Raw genomic sequence first — 16,690 nt, 5'->3', positions numbered from 1 at the left:
TAGATATAAAATTAAAAAAATATTTCACATTATTCAAGTTTGGATTTCTTTAATATTAATTTTTCCTTTAATTATTAATAATTTAAAAAAATACGGAATTTTCGCATGATTACAGACTCTTGGCCGAGAGTCTGGGCTACCGAGAGGACTCGACCGATTGCACGGTGCCCTGTACACCACCTCGTAGCGAGGAGGACATCTACAACAGTCTGGACGCGGATTTTCTGGCGAAGAAGGAGGACGCCGGCGTGCAAGGGCACCCTTTGCTCAAGGAGATTCTCTTCAAGGAGGAACCGCGCTCGGTTTCCAGCAGCAACGGCTCGTCCTTGTCCCCTTCCGCGTCCTCTTCCGCTTCGTCCTCGCCCAGCCCTTCGTGCGAGTTCGAGGGCGGCGGCTCGGCGTTGCGCGAGCTCCTCTTCAAGGGCGCCGCGCGCAAAGAGAACCCGCTGGAGATGCCGGACAAGCTGAGCCAGCTCAAGGTGGAACGCGGATCGCGGCAGGAGCTCGCCGCGAATAATCCGCTGCGCAAGGACGAGGAGCTCTTCAAGGACGGCCAGAAGAGCGATCACCAGCTGCTGCGAGAGGTGCTGCGGGATACCAGCTTCCAGAGGAAGTACAATCTGCGACCCGTCGATCTCGGCGGCGTCGGCACCGGCTACGTCGAGGATATGGAGGCCGGCGAATGCGTGGGCGACCTCGCCCGCGAGCAGCTCGAGCCGGTCCTCAGTTTGGCCATCCAGCAGTTGCAGAAGGACTTCGACAACACCTGCGTGGCCCTCGGCATTCATCCAGGTGAGTTGGCTCTTCCAACTTTTATTTACGCGGAACGGATCTTCAGCCTCTCTTTTTGCTTGTATTTATTTTTTTTATATTTATATTTATATTTTTATATTTTGTATTTTTATATTTTTATATTTGATCTCGTTCTATTTTTTTTTTTACTAGAAGACGGTGAAGAGAGGTTTTGAGAAAATAATTCTATACCTGTTTTATAGAATCAAGGGTTGGTTGAAAAATCATGAATAATGGAATGAAGAATTAAATTTATAATCTAAGAGAGAAAATAATGATGTATTTTTATCATCTTGTTCTGATTTTTTTTTTTTACTAGAAAACATGAAGGGAGGTTTTGAGAAAATAATTCTATACCTGTTTTATAGAATCAAGGGTTGGTTAAAAAATGATGAATAATGAAATGAAAAATTAAATTTATAATCTAAGAGAGAAAATAATGATGTATTTTTATCATCTTGTTCTGATTTTTTTTTTACTAGAAAACATGAAGGGAGGTTTTGAGAAAATAATTCTATAATTGTTTCATAGAATCAAAAGTTAATTAAAAAATGATGAATAATGGAATGAAGAATTAAATTTATAATCTAAAAAGAAGAGAATAATGATGTATTTTTATATTTTATCTCGTTCTATTTTTTTTTACTAGATTTTTTCTATTAGAAAACATGAAGGGAGGTTTTAAAAAAATAATTCTATAATTATTTCATAGAAACAAAGCTTAATTAAAAAATGGTGAATAATGAAATGAAGAATTAAATTTATAATCTAAAAAGAGAAATGATAATGATGTATTTTTATATTTTATCTCGTTCTATTTTTTTTACTAGATTTTTTCTACTAGAAAACATGAAGGGAGGTTTTAAGAAAATAATTCTATAATTGTTTTATATAATCAAAGGTTAATTAAAAAATGAATAATGGAATGAAGAATTAAATTTATAATCTAAAAAGAGAGAAAGAGAGAGAATAATGATGTATTTCATGATTATTGATACTGTCTCGTTGGAAAGTAAAATGCGTAACCTTGTGCGTACATCTTTGTAAACACGCTATTTCTTCGATAGCTGCCATAGACGGATGCAATCACGTACGCATTAATTATTATCAAGTTTGCAAGTAATTGCTGAATAAGATTTCTTCCTGAATTTCTCTCTCTCTATCCCTCTTCTTCAAGATTTTATTTTCTCTCTTATTCGATTTTTTTTCACTAAAATCGCCTCGTGTGACTCACCGTGCAAGAATTTATATATCGATAATTCTCGAGTGGAAAGGAGGAAATTGTAATACTTATTATATTATTTCACAACGTATGACACATGAAAGAAACTTTCCATTGCTTAAAAAAAAATCAAGTGAAACACTGTTTTTGGTCGAAAATTTCTCAGTTCCACTATCGAGCTAAGTTTCATTAAGTTCCCATATTTTTATTCGTTTATACAAACTCTCTCTTCGTAATCGGATACCGTAGAAATTGACTTCGTGCAATTCGATGATGTATGGATGACACGACTGTGAGGGGTCGAGTCATCAGAAATTCCGACGCGTATTTCTCGATTTTCTCGATTAACCTCGCTCCGTTAGACCTTCTCGTTACCTTGCCGCGAGCACAATTTTTAAGTTGTCGTCTTCACCGTCTTCATCATATCGGTATTCTAGTACATACGCGATTGATTCGTCTATTAGTTCGAACTGTGATGTCACGCTTGAAATAAGTCACGAAGTAAGTCGTGAAAGCGCGTCGAGTTACGAAATCAATCCACATCATCCACACATTTATTATGCTTCGCAAAAAGACTCTATTTTCTTTTCACGCTACATCCAATTAATTCAGAAAATAATAAAGAAAAAAAGAATTTACTCCGAGAGACATATAATAGTCTAGTAGAATTAGACTTGAAAAAGGCAAAACTTTATAAAAATTAGGAACGAGCTGAATTTTTGTGGAGACTTTTATTTCGATGTTCTAATAAAATCCTGAAAAGTATTCTTAATTTCATTCAGGACGTTTCTTTGTGGGGCATAAATTTTAGTTTTTTTTGCCATTATCTCGAAAACTATCAATTTTTCGAGAAAAATAATTATTATCAAAGTTGTAGTTCATAAAATTCTCTACAAAAAAGGTCATTATACTTTCAAAAAATTGATAGTTTTCGAGATAATGGCAAAAAACTAAAACTCATCTCCCATAAAAAACGTTCTGGAATGAAATTAAGAGTCCTTTCCAGGATTTCATTAGAACATCGAAATAAAGGTCTCCACAAAAATTCAGCGTGCTCCTAATTTTTATGAAGTCAAAGTCTAATTTTACTGGACTATAAAAATTCGCTTGAAGCTGATTCAATCATCGGTTCTCCGAGTCTAAATTTTTCGGGGAATTTTTTTCGATTAATAAAATAATGTAAAATTTTTAATTGCAGAACCGAGACGCTGGAGTGCAGCGGACGTGGCGGCCTGGGTGCAGTGGGCCAGACGGCAATTGCAATTGCCTTTGGTGCCGCTGGAGAGCTTCAACGTGGATGGCGCGACCCTGGCCACTCTCACCGAGGAGGAATTCTGCCAGAGAGCTCCCCAGGTGAGAATATATTTATTACATTCTTTCTTAGAATACAGATATGGTGTCTCGAAAAACATATTTTGCTCTTCGTAACATTTTACGATCTTCCCGAAAGATTTATAGCACAGTCCATTTTTTTAATAAAATCTTTCCATCTTTGATGTTATGTATCTTTATGTGATCATCCATGCTTTCATTTAAAATTAATATAAAATTCGAATAATATAAAATTTTATATATATATATATATATATACAATATATATAATTATATTATATATATATATATATATAATATACATAATTATATTCTATAATATATATATAAATAATATACATAATTATATAACATATGTATATATATAATATGTATTATATATATAATATACATAATTATATAATATATACATATATATATAATATATAATATAAAGTCGATTAATATAAAATTTAATTAAGAATGAAGTAAGAGATTTTTGTTACTTGTCTTCTTGAAGCTTCTTTCTAAAACACTTCAATTATTAATATTACGGAGATATCGAATTTTAAATTTTGGACGAAAAGTACCCTATAAATATTGCATATATTAATATCTTATAAATTTTGTTCTCTTATAATCTTATATTTCATTGTGTTTACTCGGCTTTTATTTTCTCGCATGCTTCACGATAATTGCATGTGCGCCTTGCAATTTTGACGCGGTATCGTTACGCAACTCTTGCGTTTGTGTTCGTGATGATCGACCTCGGCGGGGATCGTATGCGCTTTTAACGAATCAATTAACCGCAACGATTTTCGAAATCTCTCTTATTATGTACGAGAAGTGCTCAGACAATCGCAAAAAAAAAAAAAAAAGAGTGTTAAAATTACGCAGCATTTCCGTAAAATTTTGTTTTATTGTCAATATTATAAAATATATATTCGACAATGTTGGAATCAATGGCAAAATGATAGCGAAAATATATACGTCATTCCTTATCTGCCTCGCGTCGCCCTGGTTACATTTTTCATGAAATTTATCTCCCGTCGTCGTAGTGAGAATTTATAGTAGATTTTCCATTTATCGCTTTAATCCATTTTGTTTATAGTGTCTATTTTAGATAACAAGTTTGCTGTCTCTCAGTATTCTCATAAATAATTATATAAATATCTAAAACAACAAGGAAGCTTTAAAAAGATATATGTATATATTTTCTTGACTAGTTGATCTCGAATAAGCATCAGTGCTTATTAATAGAAAAAATAGAACCAATAGAAAGCACGATATAATAACGATGGCTGCAATTTATAAATTCGTATCCAAATTAGAGCGATTAAATTGTCGTTATATTCTCTTAAATAATTTTTTTAAATATTTAAAATAATAAATAAAAAAATTAAAAATGTATTGAATCAATATCTATATTATTGGCCTAATTAATCTCTTAAATTAGAGCGATTAAATTGTCGTTATATTCTCTTAAATAATTTTTTTAAATATTTAAAATAATAAATTTAAAAAAAAATTAAAAATGTATTGAATCAATATCTATATTATTGGACTAATTAATCTCTGAAAATAAGTATATCAATGGAGCATGATGCAATAACGAAAGTTAAAGATCTCGTCCCATTAAAGTGATTAAGTCTGCGATTTTTGGCAGCCATGAAGATTGAACTGGATTCGGCGCGAGTCGATAAATTAATAATTTCATCCTTTATTACTGCAACGTGCAATCGAATCGCGTTCGGCAAAGAAAATAAAACGACGAGGAGAGCCAGACTTGAGAAACGCGCGCCGCCGAGGTCCGGTGAAAGTGAGTTTCCTGGTAATCGATGTGCGTTTACGCGCTCCTTCCGCGTAATCCATACCCGAGGCATAAATGGAAAGAAGGTACCTCTACCTATGTGTACATATGCTGCGCAAGATTTCGACATGTGTAACGGGATCGGAATTCCCGCGCGAATCATCCGACGCGTGTGAGAGTTGCGTCAGTTTGCGTCAGGGATACAATTTCAGGGAGAGAAAGAGAGAGGCCCTTAAAGAAATTTTGCTCAAGGCTTTGCGAGGCGTCTTTCTCTTTATTAACGGATTCTATTACGAGGCTGGCACTCGCTCATCGGTAATAAATCTTAACCAGATCGCCGATAAGGGATACTGAGACTGATGTGTAGACTAATTCATATCATTATACCATATACACAAATATCAGCTTATCTTGCGCGTTAAACAAGATGTGCTCTTATACATTATTATATGTTAAATAAAATTAAAAGAGGTAGGATTAACAAAAAATAATTTGTAAAATTGAAGAAAATAAAAAAATTACTTTAATTGTGTTTATATAAAATATTAATTTTCATATTAAAAAAAATTTTTCAAATTTATATTGAGAAATTACCTAAAAAATATTTATTATTAAATAATAATAAATAATATAATGAAAAATGAATATATTAATAAAATAAATAGAATTGTTTAATAAGAAGATAATATTTATTGCAGCTTTTCTACTTTACGCTATATTAAATAAATGTAATAGACATAAACACTCGTTCCATGATCGTGCGAATTTTGTGTTACCAAAGTAATTGCCGCTAATTTGTTAAGAATTTGTCCATTACATATATCCTTGCAAATTATATCCAATTTAAAAATTTAATGCAACTCGATTGCAATGTATAAAATAACGTATAATAGTTACTTTTACAAGACACGTTTTAACAACGTGATTATTTGGCGAACAAAAGCGTGAAATTGCCTCGTGAATACTTATATCGTTATTCGTGAGAGAACTTAAGAAAACAAAAAAAGAATTCGACGACTTACTTTTGCGCTGCCTCTCTCGATATATATACTTGCGTATATATACAGCTATTATACATTGTCGCTTATTAAGTAACGAGTTTTCCATCGGCATCGAGCGTGCTAAAAACCGGTTGCTCTGTCAATGTTGATTATACCCATTGCTAATTATAACCCTAAACTTGACAAAGCCACGATAAAGTTGAAGAAAGAAGTGTGCGAACTTGACATTGTATTGTAATAAAAAAATTATTATTTCAATAAGTTAACTTTCCCTGAACAAAATAGTTATACTAGGTTTCTGCAAGTGCAATATTTTTCTCTTTCATGCTAATTTATAATTTTAAATAATATTAATCTTTTAATTTATAATTTTAAATAATATATTTATTATTTTGTGCGATTGAGAAATGTATATTTTTGTTAATTAAATATTTTTTCCCACGTTTTCTGTACCTTCTCGGTCTAAGTTTGTCGAAGAAAAAACGAAAAATTCGAATCAAAACTAGAACCCCGTAAGATGCTCATTTAGATGAAGTTTTGGCGCTAATATAAAATATATTTATATGAATATATAATAACTAAGAGAACTTATATAAATATATTTTTATATATGTAAATATGAATATATTTATATATTTTTTATAATTATGTTTAGATAAACGGTTTTAAAATTAATATTATCTGGAAGTCATCTAGATGAATCGCCATATTTTATCCCTTATCTAGATATATTTAAAACAAAATCATCCTCATCTTGTCTAAGATGAATTTATATATATTTTCATCTAGCTAATTTAAAAATCATCCAAGTACATTGCCGGTAACACACTTTCGATGCGGTAAACTCTCGATTATCGCGTTACATTTTCAATCAAAGTCGCAAGACAGAGGTGTGAGAATCTTGAAGAGTCTCACGACGCGCGTCTCGTTGTTCGAAGAGCTGGCGGACGTGAGTCCGTAACGGAAATTAATAGCGAGTAGAGTAGCCGCGTATATGGCGAACGACGGAAAAGTAGCCGTGCATAATGGATTCCGCTTTGCGTCTAGTAATTGGATAATCGTGCCACGAAGTATCGCGGTAATTCTATGGCGTATAGCGTGGAATCATGGTCACGTTCTATCTACGATCTCTCGCGCGACTCCTTTCCTCGTTTCCTCTCTTCGGCTTCTCTCGTCGATGCGATCAAATTTTCTTCGTCGACTTTTTTTCATCGAGCGCGATTCATAAATATGTATAAAGAAAAAAATTCGCTCTCGATATTGCGAATTAAATAGAGTCTTACCTTTAGTTTATCTGATTATTCGTTTCACTCTGTATTCCAATTTTCTTAAATATAATTTTTACTTTGAAAATAAAATTATATATTGTGATGAAATGTATTACTTGGAAAATTACAAAAAATTTTATATCAAGGTTGTAAATTATTAAATGATGTATTTTAAGAGAGTTAGACGTATCGATAGCTGACCTTCGCTAGAGTTGTCAAGGTCGCACAAAGATCACCTTGAATGTACGAAATGAGAATTCACGATTATACACGTGTATATAAATTTTTGAATGATTAATTATAAATCTGTTGCGAATGGAAAAAAGTAAAATATTGAAAAAGCGAAAGCGACAAAAAATCAGATTGCATTTAGATTGTTCAAAGTTGCCATAATAAAACTGACGAGTCTTGGCGCACTCGCTTCTCGAGGAAATAATTAACAGCATTCTTCGCGTTATTCTTTGGCGTCGCATTTTAATAACGGCGATTATATCGATATGCTGAGAATTTGTTTCTCAGAACGAGTCGCGAGTGTATAATTGTATATCGCTGGATGAATCTCTTGGATAGAATGCTGCGCGCAGTTAGGCTGTCGGATCGAATTATTATAAATTTACGTAGACATCTAATTTTTCAGCAACTAAACGCTCCATTCTCTAAATACTTCATTCTAAATGATAGCAAAAAATATATTTATTTATATAATTATTATTTCGCAACAAATCGAGCATTTAGAGAATGGAGGATTTAATATTGTTATATAATTTTATTCTCATAAATATTAAAATATACTTGCACATTTAATTAAAAAAATGAAAATAAAAATAACAAAATAATTTTAAAAATTAAGAAAGAGCAAAACATAAAAATTTTGATCATGCTTCCCCTTCCTGGAAAAAAATTCAACAAGTTAAAATTGAGCATTTAGAGAATGGAGGATTTAATATTGTTATAATTTTTTCTCATAAACACTAAAATATACTTGCACATTTAATATAAAAAAAAATAAATAACAAAATAAAAAAATTAAGAAAGAGCAAAAAATAAAAAGTTTAATAATTCCCCTTTCTGGAAAAAATTCTGGAAACGGGCAAACGAATAATCAGATAAATTAAATGTGAGATCTATAAGTAATATCTAAATGATATATCGCTTCAAGAGATGCGGAAGGATTGCATCTCGCAGCTCTGGATGTCAATGTCGCTTCCGCGCTACGAGCGACGACGAGGATGCCGAACTGTCAATCTGAAGCGCGTATACCACTTGGGTGTGCGTTCTTCTGCGCGATCAGATCGCTTTGCCTATACCTGCCGATGCGCACACCATCGGCTCGACATGGCAGAAACGATCGAGAAGTGGGTCAACCGCTCGAATGTCTTGTTGTCCGCCGCATGTTGCGTCTCAACGGAGAGCCGCTTTCTCTTCTCTCGCGCACTACGACTCTTCCGTTGGAATTCTAGCGTTCCGCGCCTCTCTTTTCTTTCTTTCTCTCTCTTTTTCCCCTCCATGCTCTTCTCGCATCTGCTTTTCATTTTTAATCGACCGCGTGATTCTGATGCTAATGACCAAGCTTCTCCGTGTGTGTCTTTTTCATGTCCAAAGCGTATCGGAGATCAAAACTTGGTCAATTGTCATCGGGATCACGCACTCGATTAAAATATATAAATATATATTTTTGAATAATTTTTAATAATATTTAAAATGTATAAATATATATTTTTTATAGAAAAATATGTTAATATAAGAGTAAAATACAAACTTAAAAAATGTAAAATGTAAAACACAAGTATAAAAGGAAATTAAATTAACATTTCTTCTTATATTTTTTTTTACAGAATAAAAAATTTTAATACAAAATTAAAATAAATTACAAACTATAAAAAATGTATATAACAAATATAAAAAAAATTAAATATAAAAAATATTTAAATATAAATATACGAATATAAAATATATATTTATAAATATAGACTGCGCTTTGATCTATCCAAGTAGAGCATCGGCGATGCTATTTAAGGTGCACGAAGCACCAAAGTCACGGCTAATTAGGCAAATTATAACGCGGCAACAATGTCGTTTATGTTGAAGTGCGGGAGCATGTTGCACGCGCAATTAGAGATTTGGAAGGCCGCTGTCGAGGAGTCACCGCGGAACACCCTGGCCGCTTCTTGGAGTCCCGCAGGGGTGGTCCAGTCTCCGAGCAGCGCCGTGACACCTGCTATCGGAAATACAACGACAACGACAACGGGCAGCCTCAAGGAGTCCCCTTGCGCCGTGGACTTCTCCGATGGTACGTTCCTTTTTCTTTCTTCTTAACTTCGATTCTCTTATATCATCTCGAAATACGTTTTTGTAGCTAACTATGATATAAAAGAAATTAATTATCCCAGACAGCACATGGATGTCCTTTGGATTTCCAAAGATCATTTTCTCTTTCTTAGGACATCCGAAGGAGGTCTTAGGATTAAAATAGAATATCCTGAGGATATCTGTTCTATTGGATGTCCTTTGGATTTCCAGAGGACATCCAATAGGAGGGATATAACAGATATCTTTAGGATATCGTATTTTAATCCTAAGACTTTCTACGGATATCCTAAGGAAGAACAAATGATCCCTCATTTTTTATCTCTGAATCATCCTTAGGATATTGTGTGGGATATTTCAAGGACTTTTATAGGATATGAAAAGGGTGCCTATTTATACTGATTTTTATATCGGAAAAAAGTTTACTCGTGCAAAAAGTATAAGAATATAAAAAATTACTAATAACAATAATTCTTCAATAATGTATTATTGGAGAACTATTATTATACCAGTAGTTTTTTGTATTCTTGTAGTTTAAAAAAAGGATATTCTCTTAGGATGTTCTCTGAACGTTTTCGGGATATGTGCGCTGTTAGGGACGCCTATATAGAAATTCTTTGGATATCCTCTGGATGTTCTATGAATATCCTATGAATATTCTCTGGATATTCAATAAATAAAATCCTATATACATCTAATGGTTATCTAGTGGACATTTATGAGACATTAATATTTATTATAATATTCAAATTGTATTAAATAGCCCGCATAACAGAAGTAATCATATATGGATATTAAATTTTTATAAAATATATTGATAATAATATCTTAAAACATTCTATAAATGTCCTGGACCATCTTGGACATTTTCAGGATAATTCTGAGGATGTCTTGTGCTGTCTGGGTACTTTTTCCAACGTGTCTTGACGAAATACTTTTGTATTACACGTGCAGGCAAAGTGGCACTTTGTGTGCGTGTTTTTTGTGCGGAAAGCGGCCGATTTCCCACGTCGCAAGATGGCGGCGTGCAATCGGCCACCTCGCGCACAGAAAACGCGCACAAAGCCACTTTGCCTGCACTTGTAATACAAAATAGTATGTGTATCACGTGCGGATTGACAATTGTTCACTCGTGTGGGGTGGTCGTCCATCCCCCGCATTCGTGACCAATTGTCAACTTTCCGCACTTGATACACAATATACTATTGTGGCTAACTATGACATAAAAGAGAATTAATTATGATATAAAAAACATCGCGTTTATCTCACTTCTCGTCTTTCATCCCTCGTGCGTTCGTATTATTTTTCGCAGACGAGGACGAGGATTGCGCTTCCGGTCAGGGTGCGAGCGGCAGCAGCAGCGGGTCGGGTGGCGGCAAGATCCGCAACGGCGGCAGCCACATCCACCTCTGGCAGTTCCTGAAGGAGCTGCTGCAGAGCCCGGGCGTCCACGGTTCCTGCATACGTTGGCTGGACCGCGGCAAAGGGGTCTTCAAGATCGAGGACTCGGTGCGAGTGGCGCGGCTGTGGGGCAAGCGGAAGAATCGGCCGGCCATGAACTACGACAAGCTCAGCCGCAGCATCCGACAGTACTATAAGAAGGGCATCATGAAGAAGACGGAGCGCAGCCAGAGACTGGTGTACCAGTTCTGCCATCCCTACTGTCTGTAAGGGAGTTCTCCATCCGTTCTCTTCCTTCCCATATCCCCCGTGAATCCTCTTATGCCTGCGATCCTTCGGACTTCGGAAAGACCCCAGCACGAGGAGATCGAAAGGTAAAAAAAAATGAAAAAAAAAAGAAAATCTAGACGATCCGCCGTGCTCGATGTTATCCCGCGACGATAACGCCGAGGTCATGGCTAGGGTCCGCTTAGTACGCCCGTTTGGGCGATCACTTTCGCCTTGAGTTTATTCTTCTCTCTCTTTCTTGTTCTTTCTTTTTCTTCCTCTCCTTTTTTTCGCTTAATTTTCGGGATTTTCTCTTCTTTCAATACTAAGCATGCGATTTCTCTCTAATTTTTTTTCTTTATTTTCTGTCTTTCTCTTTCTTTCTCTACGTCGAATCGCTTCTTCGCTTCGACGAAGTTGTCTCATCGCGAAGCGAAGACGCGAGTGGGTAGAGATTCGCTCGAGAAAAGGGAAGAAATGACTCTTTTCTCTCACGATCGCTTGTCGGTACCAGTTGTCGGGTTGTCCTCGAGCTGTCCGAGTGATACGCACGATTTATATATATATATATATATATATATATATATATATATATATATACTCTTGAGAGCCCGCGGAACTATTCGCTGCTCGCAGTATCCGTTCTCTCGACGGAAGCGAAGAAACACAACATTCTATTTTTTATACCGAACACTTTTTTCCAACCGATCACCGTTCTTCCGTCTGCTCGCGTTGCAAACAGACATGGGCGTCCGCAGAATTTTTCTCAAAAGGGAGGGTAATAATTAAAAATTTTTTTGTTCTTTCTTAATTTTTTAAAAAGTTTTCAAATTTTTATATTAAATATTAATTATAATTTATATATTTATTAAGTAAATATATATTACATTAATTAAATATTAATTATAATTTGTATATTTAATAATTAAATATATATTAATTAAATATTAATTATAGTTTATATATTTATTAATTAAATATTAATTATAATTTTTCTCTTTTAAATATCCAAATAATTGCAAGTGCCCCTTCTGCGAACACCCATGCGAACAGGGCTACAGAGACACGTCGAGAGACCTGTCAAAGAAATGTCAAAACTGTCAGCCGCCCAATAACGTCGTTCAATCACACTTTTACAATTTTATATATAATAATATAATCGAGATATTTTTGATGGTCGGACGAGATATTTTTGATGGTCGGACGAGATATTTATTAAGTCGTCGGGATCGTGCCTTAGACACGTGCCGTGGGCATCGCGACGGAAGGACGAGAGGAATTTCTCGCTCGATTGAGAGAGAGAGAGGCGCCCGTAGATAGATCATCATCGATCGAGAGAGCTCGCCCTCGAGAGAATAAATTAATCAACGATCGTGTTGCGCTCGAGGCATCTTAGACGCAAACGACTGGTGCTGGTGATTTTGGTCCCATATATCTATGATATATTAAATGCTGTATGTTCCATGAACGATTAGGCTTTTAAGATGACTTAGCTACGTAAGTATATAATCCGGGGCTCACGTGAGCCGCTCTTAGGTTACTCGAGGAGATTCTTTTGTTATTATTTTTTTTCTTTTAATTTTCTCATTTAATTTCTCGCGCTTGTATTTTATATATAGCTGCTCTTACATCGCTAATCTCACTTTGCACGGTTCTCCATTTCTATCGCACCAATTATCACAATAATATTTGTTCACATAATTCATATAATTAATTTTTTTTCTACGTCGCTTCCTTAGAAAGCGTTATCTTTCATACTTCTATTCTCGTTTAAACTTTAAACTGACGCTTTTTTGAAATAAAATATTTTAGTACTCTGGTTACTGCAATTTCGAATATTTCGTTATTTTAATGCATCGTAAGAGATATTAATTAACACGATTAATTTCGCGAATTTTTCAAGATAATTAAGTATAGGATTCATGTACTAACGTGTTCACGTTCGCTCACCGATCGGTTGTACATATAAAGATATTTGCGATATTTAATCATTTTATTCATTTTACCTATTTATATATGGTCTATATATTTTATGTAAGATATAATAAAGATAAAAATAATGTCGTTGGGAAGCATTTTAGCGCTTTGACGTTCCGTTCATATCAATTCCGCGGCTGGCATCAATTTCATCTTGTCAGTTTGTTTGTGTTAGATCGCGGAGATTTAATGTCACGGGGATTATTACGCGGCCTGTTCTTCGGCCGTGTAAAGGTGCAATTGATGAACAGTGCAATTATGTCCGTGCATTCATTATCGTCGGACTTGAATCATTCTCAGCCCACTATGACGTCATTATTCGGAATTGCGATGAGTGGAAGAAGACTAAGTTTCTGAAAAAGTTTCTTAAAATTACAAATAAACTCTACATTTTTTACGAAGATTTATTTTTTATTTTTTACAAAGTATCTGTATTGCAACATTTTACCTTATTTATTAAGGTTATTATTAAAGAGATGCTGTCGTTGTTTTACCGACTTTAAGTTGGATTATAGGTTCACTTTTTATTGAATATACAGATTGAAAAATTCTCCACAATGAAAGTACTGATAATAATGAATGGGGAGCGCTGTCCGGCAACTAAGTTTTGCTGTTTTATGTCTCAACATTGATTTTGCACGCAAATATGCATACATAATTAATTCAAGTTACGAATCTTGTGATACAGGCTTTTAATCTTATTTTTATTACTTCTGTATCATTCTTTCATGTCATCTTTATTGGGAGCGCCATGTTTTGTGCACAAATAAACTGCAGAACTTTTGTATTAATTAAGTATTGTTATGAGCTGATGCAAGAGGCCGTTAAAAACTGTAATTTTTATTATAACTTTTATTGTTTTTTTATACGAAATTACAGCCCTTCCCCATTTATTATTATCAGTACTTTAATTGTGGAAAAGGATTTTTTAATTGGTATATAGCCAATAAAAAGAAAAACCCTTGAACTCAAAGTCGGTAAAACAGTCATGGTCAGCATCCCCTTAATTGCATAATGATCTTTTTACTGACGTTTAGGCTGCTGAGAAAGATTCGAGACTCTGAAAAACTGTCTCGAATGCAGAAACTGAAGCCAAAGAACACATGGCGACGTGAAACGAGCGAATACCAGGTAGTTCCATCGAGGAAATGGATTTGCTCGCGTAATTAGATCGTAAAGCGCGCTTCCACGGCTGTTAGATTTCTACGACACATGCATTTTTTTTTTAATGCGGTTTGACATGGAACGCTCGTCAAATTGGAAGTAGACCGAGGCGGGACCTCGACTGTAATATAAATTCTGTGTGTGAAATTGAAAAAAAATTATTTTTAAATGTTAATCAACGTTTGTGAATTAACTCATATTTCTTCCAATTTTTCCAAAGTCGCGAGAAAATGTAACAGTCCTACGTTAATATTTTTGTTTACTTCTGCATTATGTAAAAATTGTTCTTATTGCTTCATATAAAACTATATTAATTAATATCAACAATGATAAGAAAAAAATTGGTTTATTTCTCTTTGATAGAATAAAATGATTGATTTCTTCAGAGTTGCTAAAAATTTACATTTACATGTTGAGAAACCCAGAGTTCGTTTCGTATCAGGCTTTACTGCATTTATATTGTATATTTTGTATAAGTTTAACGGTTGTTGGTTCTTCAATTCCGCGATAAAACCCGAAGGCGGGAAAGATTTATCCCGCGAAGATTAATCCCGGTGTAGTTACAATAATAGAAAGGAAGATGAAGCGAATGAGAAGTTGAAGAGCGCAGTTACTTTTGCGTAGTCAGCTAAAGAAATAGTAAAATCGGACGAAATATAACAGCGCGAATAATATCGATAGATATCCCAATCGCGCACAATGTGGTATCACAAAACGTACTTGTTGTGTATGTATATGTATGTTTAAAAACCAACTCTTATTTATTAAATTAATTAATACTTCTTAAGGTAAAATCGCATAAAATAAGAAAATTAAAAGAAGCAATTGTTTCTTTAGTTAACAATATATGTGAGAAATGAAAACTAATTTATGTCCGTTAAGACAATAAGGCGAATATTTTTTTGTACAGAGTGTTTATTGATAGATAGTATTTTTTTATATAAAATTGACATAATTTTTGTAACAAGCGCGCAGATCTAATATTAAGATATGATCGATTCGGAAAGAAAAAAAATATTGAATTGAATCACAAGATTGCAATTCGCCAAGGAAGCTTCATTTCTCAATTAATTACACAAGTAGATTTTATTTTAACAGGACCTTAGCTATTACTTTGTTTATCATTTATTTACATTACCAAATATCTTGTATGAAGAGAGTATATATAAAGAATTATTATTATTACTGATATTGGAATTTATTAAAAGTTACCAATGTAATTAAATATAATTTATTTTGCTAAAAAAAAAATGAAAAGTGGTTAATTGAGAGAAAATTGTGCTTCCATTATTCCAAACATTTTCGGCAATCAAAACATAATTATCGATGTATGCGCATTAAAGTGTACATATTTAAGACTAACGAGTAATATTACAAATATATATATATATATATATATATATAAATTATATATATATTTGTATGATAATCGTATAGTTTAGGCGTTACTGGTTTTATATGAGCAGAGATTTAATTAGCATTAAGCGTTGATTTCCTTAACTGTGCGGTCTGCAAGCAAAGACATTGTTATATACATATGCATATATTATATATACAATATATTTATATATATTTATATACTCATGTTTCGACTGTTCTAATGAGATTAAGTTGGGTATGAGATCACATGAGATAATAATCATAATCAAAGTTCTTCTCAAAACACGCCGATACATCGCGAGAACGCGATGTTCTACAAAATCTTCGCTGGAAGATGCAGATTTAACGCGTCGATTATAAATGCGCGTGAACTGAGATGAGTTTTGATGAGAGCAATAATAATAAAATTAATAATAATTATTAATATATACACACACATATATATATAAATACATTTATATATTTTCTTACGCCGATATTTTTCGTGCTGCCGATATTCGGAGCGAGTTACTAACACACGAAGAGATAAAAAGGAATAAAAATTTCGTATCTACATATTTCGCGTACGTTTTCATCCTTTTATTCTTCCCGTCCGTTCAATTTCCTCTCGCTTAAAATTCGCGCAGCGTCATCCGGAATCCCCCCGGAAACTTTCGTTACGCCAACGCTGAAATAACGGCACGCATTTTTTTTTAATATATCACGAATTGCGCGCAGAAGAAGCGAAAGCGACGAAGTGAAAGTCCTTTGGTCGAATTCCTAATCAGTCGCCGATGGCGACTGGATCTGT

The 16,690-nt window shown here is 34.0% G+C and overlaps 1 protein-coding gene across 1 annotated transcript in view; it reads left to right on the top strand.

Annotated features, from left to right (window-relative positions):
- Ets98B (DNA-binding protein Ets98B) overlaps positions 1-16,460 on the top strand; it is a 57,874-nt gene extending 41,414 nt beyond the window's left edge. Inside the window, 4 exon segments of the mRNA XM_029299177.2 lie at positions 116-792; positions 3,213-3,367; positions 9,493-9,694; positions 11,024-16,460. Coding sequence (XP_029155010.1) covers positions 116-792; positions 3,213-3,367; positions 9,493-9,694; positions 11,024-11,382 — 1,393 coding nt within the window. The 3' untranslated portion in view covers positions 11,383-16,460.
- The last annotated feature ends 230 nt before the right edge of the window (positions 16,461-16,690 follow it).

This window comes from Nylanderia fulva, unplaced genomic scaffold, assembly GCF_048542155.1.
Source record: "Nylanderia fulva isolate GAGA-0341 unplaced genomic scaffold, ASM4854215v1 Scaffold43, whole genome shotgun sequence".
Lineage (NCBI taxonomy): Eukaryota > Metazoa > Arthropoda > Insecta > Hymenoptera > Formicidae > Nylanderia > Nylanderia fulva.
Note: the sequence above shows the minus strand (reverse complement) of the source record. Positions and strands in the feature narration are given on the sequence as shown.